Here is an 8,181-nt window from a genome sequence, read left to right as displayed (position 1 = left end):
CGTCATCCTGGGAGAACTACCCTTCTGTGTTTGTTACATCAACCATATTTTCATCTTTTCTGCATCAAAAGAGGAGCACCTCCAGCACCTGCATATGGTCCTCTAACATCTGCAAGAAAATGGTCTTGTCATCTGATACGACAAATACTCCTTTGACATCAAGAGGGTAGAGTTCTTGGGCACCTCATAACACCTGAGGGTGTCCAGCCCATGCCCAAAAAAGTTGCCGCCATCAGGATATTCCACACCACTACCACCATCAAGAGTCTACAAGAATTCTTTGGAATAGATCATTATTATTATTGCTTTTTGCCCAATATTGCCACTGCCTTGGCCCCATTCTACAAAGTTCTCAAGGGCAAACCCAAGGCCCTCATCTGGGGACTATCGCAAGAAGCCACCTTCACCTCCTCCAAAAATGCACTTGCCAAGGCCACCACCCTCTCATTCCTTGTACCAGGTCATTCTGTACTGCTTTCATTGGACACCAGCAATGTAGCCATAGGAGATATCTTGGAACAGATCATCCATGGTTTTCCTCGACCCCTCACTTTTTTCAGCAGGAAACTCAGCAAGACATGCAAACACCATGCTGGACTGCAAGCTCCTGGCGGCATACCTCACTGCCAAACACTTCCAACAATTTTTGGAGACCATGTCTTTTCACCCTTCAAACTGACTGCCTGCCACTAGTGCATTCAATATACCACTAGTCTGAAGTCTAGTCACCCCATCAGCACTGCCACTTGTCAGTCATCGCCAAATTCAACTGCACCCTTCATCCTGTCCCTAGGAAACACAACTCCATCGCTGACACCCTCTGCAGAATCTCCATCGATACATTACACCCCAGTCTCGATTACAAGCAGCTGGGGGATAGGCAACAGCAGGGACCCAGAGCTTCAATACCTGCAAAAGACCTCTGTTTTAAAAATCTCTACAATGGCACCAAAACGTACCCCTTAACAACAACAGCCCACCTCCATCCACTGTGATATCAGCATTGGCTGTCCACACCCATGGATCCCACAGGTTCTTAATCATCATGTCGTCAACATTGTCTACAGTCTGACATACCCTTCAGGATGATCTACGGCCACCCTCCTGAAGAAGCACTTCACTGGCAAGGCATTTCAAAAGACGCAAAGGCCATTGGACTTGAATGTTCTTCCCGCAAACTCTTTAAAATCATTATCACACAAATTCAGGTGTAGGCTCCTCTTATCAACTGGAATGCCGTCTCACACATGTCCACATCGACACTCTCACAATCTGAAGGGCGATGTTACTCACTTACTCACAATGGTTGACCACTCAACACAATTGGCCAAAACTGCCCTATGGCAGATGCATCAGCAGCAGCATATGCCAGTGCATATCTCTCACCATGGGTTTCCAGGTTCGGTGTGCCCAATCACATCACCTCTGACAGAGGTTACTACCTCTTCAGCACCCAGTTGCAATCCCACAAACTGCTACCATCCTGCATCAAGTGGCATGATTGAGAGGTTCCATTGCACCTTGAAAGCAGCCCTTATTTTTCACTGCAACTCCTCGAACTGGCCTTTGGACCACACCTAACGGAGGGCCTTGACCTGTCAGCAGTTTGATATAGTGTATGGCAATCCACTTGTGATACCTGGTGAATTCTTCCCCAATGATAACACCTCATGCGACCTCATCAGACTCAAGACCATTGTCGGAAAATTCGCCTTGTCACCTATCCTAAAAGCCAGATGGCAAGACCTTAATTCCAAAAGATCTACAGAAAACAACACATGTATACATCAGAACCGATGTTGTTGGTCTGCATTTGACCCAGCCTTACACAGGCTACTATCAGGTCATCAACCACAAGCAGAAAGCCTTCCTCATCGACATCCGCAACACAGCAGATTGGATCACAATCCTGATACTAGCATTATTTGCCCAACTACATTACTCCTCCAGTCCAGTTTTCAAGGGCAGGACGCCCTCTGCAACGCCCTGGTCAATTCCCATTTGGGTTTGATTTTCCTAGCATCCCAAGCCAGCGTTTCTCACGCTGCAAGCGACAGGGACGTCGCCAAATTCCACGGGTTCTCACGATTCTGCCCCTAACAACGCATCGAGTCAGCAGAGTGGCGCCGACGGAGAGCACACCTGATTTTCATCTGTATAGAAGATATAAAGGCTAACATTTAATGATTGTACATTATTGGTCTGTTGGTGTAAGTGTCCTGGCCGCTGATTGGCCAGCAATTCATATAAAAACCGCTGCAGTTTAGTAATAAAGTAACATTTTGAGATCATACCTCTTATCTGAATCAACTCCTGCTAAAAAAACAAGAACTGAATATTGGTGCAACAACATTTTCTGCTGTGTTTAAGAAAAATAGTCAAAGAACAAAATGGTCCACGATTTAATTTGCCAATGATAACACTGGGAGAAGAAACGATATAGCATTGTTAATTATTGGTTCATTTTTTTTTCATCAACGTTTGCATTGGTAATAAGAAAGAGAGAGAGAGAGAGAGAGAGAGAGAGAGAGAGAGAGAGAGAGAGAGAGAGAGAGAGGCTTTTAAAAATTAGATGATATATTTGACATCATCAGTGCTATAAAAGTTTGCTTTATCATGCCTTCTTTATGAGGTACCGCTAAGTCTTTGGAAAAAAAAATTATTACTTTTATCGTAATTAAAATCAAAGCACAAGGAAATCAATAAAACCGAATACATAAATGAATACTTGTGAATGAGCATATGTATGCACAATGTTTCGAGTTTCTTTACTTGATTTCTCTTTCAGACCTTAGGACTATTTTCTTTTTTTACTCATTTCCATTTCATTTTTTAACTTTCAGGATTCGGACAAAGTAATTTGCATTAAATTCACAAAAACACTACCATAAACGTGGAAAATTTCTCCCGACTAAAATAGGATTATTTCCTGTACCTACACTTAGATGCAAATATCACTTTCCAATTCCTTTCGTTCGCTTAAGAAAGTCGCTTAATAAGAAACTTGCATCGGATACCCCGCATGATATATGATACATCCCATCTTTGCTTGTTGGATTAATAATAATAATAATAATAATAATAATAATAATAATAATAATAATAATAATAATAATAATAATAATAATAATAATAACATTAATAATAATGAATTCTTCTGAAAAAATCCAAATTTAAAATAGAAAAAAGAATTCTTCTGAAAAATCATACAAAAGTTTTGGAAAAGGTTACCCCAGGAGAGGAAGTTCACTCACGTAGAATTTTACAGATGCTTGAGCGGAGTACAGGGAAACACAACGCAACTTTGCATGAACGCCGCAACAAAATAGTTCCCACGGTTACTGTTTCTTCATCTCCTTCCTCCCCTTTGCACTTTCGCAGTTTTCTGCCTCGGCTTTATTAAGGTAAAACGTAGCGATGCAGTGGAGAATTTCCTCGAGCCCAACTACTTAAGCAAGCCTTCTTTTTATCTGGCAAATGACATATCCTAGCTTTACAAGAGAACATTCCTGGCTGGAGTCCTTTTACTTCATATGGATTTGCTACTCTGAGTAGGAACGCTGGTATATAATTTTATGTAAAGGAAAGTATAATTTATTGCAAATACCTGTGAATTAAGGGCAGCGGCGGATTTAGAAATCTTTATAGGTTTTGTTTTATCAATTTTAAACTGAACTCTATCCACACTGTTATACACCGTGCTTTATCTTTAACATCGGACTGGAACCTCTATCACCAAGAAATTGTCTTCTTACAACAATACTTTACCAATAATTGTTTCCCTATCCATGTTTTTCACAAGATTCTCAAAAAACTTCTAAATAGAAAATTCTCCAATAGGCCAAAGTGTTTTGACGTTCCTAAACTCCCATTCTATGCAACGTTTCCTTGCTTATATGAAGATAAATTTCGAGGGGATTTCTTGAAAACCGTCCAAAACTATATTGGGGCTATCGATCTAAAATTAATACCCAAGAACCCTAAAAGTATTGGGTCTCTTTTCAGATTCAAGGATCGGCTACCGCCTTTGATGTCGTCTGGTGTTGTGTACGAGTACAGTTGTCCTAAATATAATTTGGGAAAATATATTGGATCCACCAGGCGGCTTTTCAGGGTGAGGGCCGATTCCCATAGAGGGATAAGTTATAGAACCGGATGTCGATTGACTAACCCAGAATCCTCTAATATACGTAGCCATATAATTAAATGCCAAACCGAAATCATCTATGAAGATTTTAAGATCATTGGTTATACAAACAACCCACAAGAACTATTTATCCTTGAAACTTTAAATATTAAACAACCAGTCAAACAACCGCTGTTCCCCTGTATCTGTCTTAACTCTTTGCCTCTCTCGAAAAAATTTTTTGTATGTTTTGTTCTTAGTGCGTCCTTATCCTCTGTAATGGTAGGTTAACCTTCAGTGTTTTATTCATTTATTATTAGTAATTTTTTTTAAGTGTGTCTGTATGTGTTCTGAATTTTACTATTTTGTTTCCAAGTGCGTCTTTGTTCGCGTGTGTTTTCTGTTCTTAACAATTTTATTTTTTATTTCGTTTTTATCAGTTTCCTTCATCCGCTTTTTAAATTAAAGTCTTGCATATAGCTCTTTTAATCGTATATCAATATATCGTATTTTATTGATGTGATTATGAATCACGAAAGCTTGGAATAAATGGATACTGTGTCTTCTGCTTCTGAATTCCTGCCCTTGATCTGGATGAGAATGTGATGTGCGCTAAGTTCGCCCTTACTCCCTGGTTATATATATATATATATATATATATATATAATATATATATATATATATATATATATATATATATAGATAGATAGATAGATAAAACACATACACCTATACAGTACATCTATACTAATTTTATTTATATGTTGCACAACAAACACACACACACACACACACACACACACACACACACACACTATATATATCTATATATATATATATATTATATATATATATATATATATATATATATATATATATATATATATATATATATATATAGTGTGTGTGGTGTGTGTGTTTTATATATATATATATATATATATATATATATATATATATATATATATATATATATATATATAGATATATATATATATATATATATATATATATATATATATATATATATATATATATATATATTATATATATTACAGTAGTAGTTGTTATTTTAGTACAGTTGTTTTTGTAGCAAATTTTTTGCTACTAATAATGTTTTTATTGAAAGAAAACACTGTTCTATTATTCATTTCCATGAGGGGGTACGCGACCTAGTAGCCCAATTAACTCCGCCACTGGTGACGAGCTTAATCAGTGAAGAAATTTCCATCTTTAGACTTCAACATAAATATTTTATCTGTTGTTCTAATCCTCTCTTCGTCTGATAAAATACTCCTCTGTCCCAGAATATCATATTTGTATCCTGTCTGGTTCCAAATGAGTTGAAGCAGGCGTTCACCAGAGTAGAGGATTCAATAATTTATCTTGTTAACTTAAATGTTATTTCTGATATTTCTGATGCGGTAATACTCAGCTGACATAACTTTTACAGAGAATACTAGCAGCTGATTTGTAAAAGCAATGTCGACGAGAGACGACTAATATTATTCTAAATATGAAGGAAGAATCTTTACAAACGTAAAATCCAAGTTGATTTACAATTGGTTATGTATCTTTCCGATGTTACGCGGATAACAGATGATCCATACAACGAAAACTAAGAATTGCGTTGCAAAGAAGGTTTGGTGAAAAATCATCATGCCTGCCCAAGAATAATTGAGATTTTAAAAGAGAGTCCAATTTTACTGATAGGATGTACTGACTGTAACCGATTGGCTCTTTGTCAGGAATACCTTATTTATCAAATACCGGCTTTAGTGATATCTGTAATTCAGTTGTGACCTTGCAAGAAGGTAATGCGTATTTCACACCTTAAATGGAGATGACTAAGTAATTAAAGGATGACATTCATTCATAAAAAAGAAAAAAAATACATTCCACTCCTACCTCGTATGTGAGAGTATGCGAAATGATGTGATAAGGAGCGAAATATTATAGAAAAAAAAGTAAAAACATGAATTCTAATTGCCTTTATTTTGACTCGTCTAGACCTATCATTTGAGAGGGGCTCTCACCAAGAACCATATAATTAAGCCCCTTAACCTGGAGAGATATTAGTCTGAATAAATTAAGTCATTATTCTCCCCCTCCCCCTTCCACTGAAAAACACAGAGGAGAAGAAGAAAGGTCCTTGTCTCTTTTCTTTTCTCCTTCTCTCTCTATTCCTATCTGCCGGGAAATCTCGTTATGGTAACTTCCTTTTAGGTTGGAAATGTTTGGACGGTCTGCGCTCGCCTTCGTCTTATCTGCGCATTTGTGTTGTTATGGTAATAAGCACAGTTATATATCTTCTCTTCCTTTCCCAGAATGAAGAAGGTAAAAATAAAAAAAAGGTTAGGCGTATTGCCTTCTCATATTTTTTTCTGTTTTTTTTTTCATCCTGAAAAACTTTGCTGAGAAATTTATCTGAAAAGACAAAATGGAAGTCCGATGGCCCTATAATTATAACGCCTTTTTCGATCATTAATTGCTTCCCTTTGATACTGTCTACAATTTGAGATTAATCCAGAGCTGCCAGAATATCTTAACTATTATTTATATATTTATTTATTTATTTTTTAGTATTGAGAAAATGCCCATAAAACAAAAGCACACGTTCCCCGTCCTCATATAAAAACATGAGGCAGGTAATTAACTGTTCACGCTCTACAGCCATCCTCACCGTCAGATTAATCCAAAGGTGTCATTCTACTTTGCGTTGTTTTAAAATGCAGAAAGTTGTTGAAGTAGTTTCTCGAACTACAGAACTACAGGGGAAAAAAAGGCAGTAAGTCGTTCCATCATAAAGAATTGTCATTAGACACCAAAAACTTATTTGAAATAAGATAAGCAAGATATTCAAAACTTTCATTATAGATAAAAGTTGAAAATGAATGTTAGGAAAAGTAAGATTATGAGAGCGATTATATTCCAAAATAATGAAGTGGTGAGTGTTATTAGGTGGAAGGTTCAAGTATGTAAAAGATTAATTTTACAAGTACCAAGGCGAAGTATTGGAATGATGTTTACAAGAGGAGATGAGATGAATGATGTCTGTGGAAACTAAAGATAAAGTACATGAAACGGTTTCGCCAGCCAACCTTCTGGGAAATTCGAATCAAAGCAAACAAGATTTTACTCTCACGCATAAGGTGTTAAAATTATATTCCTAACTTTCGTCGTAAATTAAAATGTGCTAAAATCTAGTCAAACAGACCCTTGTTTCATCAACGAAAATTAAAATAAATACGCTCTATTGTATTAGAAATCATTTTTCTGCACTGTTTAAGATGCACATTATATTTTCAGCATTTTCATTCTAAGAAATAAATCATAAATATCCCATCCTAAAATTCCTGTATCTTTAACTCTGCTCGAAAAACTTTCAGACCTTTTCACGCTCGCTCCCATAGCCCTTTCCTACCCCCCCTCCAACAAGAACAACAACAAGGCCAGAAAGGTAGGCATTAACAAAAGATGTTCAGTCAAGTGGTTTCAATGGTGGTCATTAGGTTGATGAAAAGGTGTATAATTCGAAAATGTTGGCAAAAACGAGGATGCACAATGGATGAAAAAAACTGTTTAATGGATGAAGTGGATGCTGGTACTCAAAACAAAAGTGTCTGAATATCCATTGGAATCAGCGTAAGGAACTGAATAGTGTTTTTAAGAAGGGTCACAACGGCTGCTTAATAACCTTTATTTGAAGGGGTATTGCAGCGACCACTATTCAGGGTGTTTTCTGCACTGCACTGGGGATTCACCCTCGATTAGTTAAAGTGTCGAAATTTTCTTGCTTTTGCCTTTTCCCCTCAAGCTACTAATTATATATATATATATATATTATATATATATATATATATATATATATATATATATATATGATACCTTTTCCTTTTAGTAGGAGTAACTATTGGGCATTGGCATTCTGGTTTCAAGCAGGACACTTTGCGATGGGGTATTCTAAACCCCGTGTTCTTCAACCTAACTGCTACCCACCACATCTGCTAAATAACAGGTTCCATAATTCACTGCTTAAATTGACTTAGGCCAAC

The 8,181-nt window shown here is 36.8% G+C and overlaps 1 protein-coding gene across 1 annotated transcript; it reads left to right on the top strand.

Moving 5' to 3' along the window:
• Nucleotides 1-210: 210 nt before the first annotated feature.
• LOC135221128 (uncharacterized) lies at nt 211-693 on the top strand. Its single transcript, XM_064258952.1, has one exon. The coding sequence runs from the start codon at nt 211-213 to the stop codon at nt 691-693; it is 483 nt and encodes a 160-aa protein (XP_064115022.1).
• Nucleotides 694-8,181: the final 7,488 nt, after the last annotated feature.

This window comes from Macrobrachium nipponense, chromosome 2, assembly GCF_015104395.2.
Source record: "Macrobrachium nipponense isolate FS-2020 chromosome 2, ASM1510439v2, whole genome shotgun sequence".
NCBI lineage: Eukaryota > Metazoa > Arthropoda > Malacostraca > Decapoda > Palaemonidae > Macrobrachium > Macrobrachium nipponense.
Note: the sequence above shows the minus strand (reverse complement) of the source record. Positions and strands in the feature narration are given on the sequence as shown.

Excerpts from the sequence above, each read along its gene's own strand:
- LOC135221128 (XM_064258952.1), top strand. The coding sequence starts at position 211 with ATGCCCAAAAAAGTTGCCGCCATCAGGATATTCCACACCACTACCACC.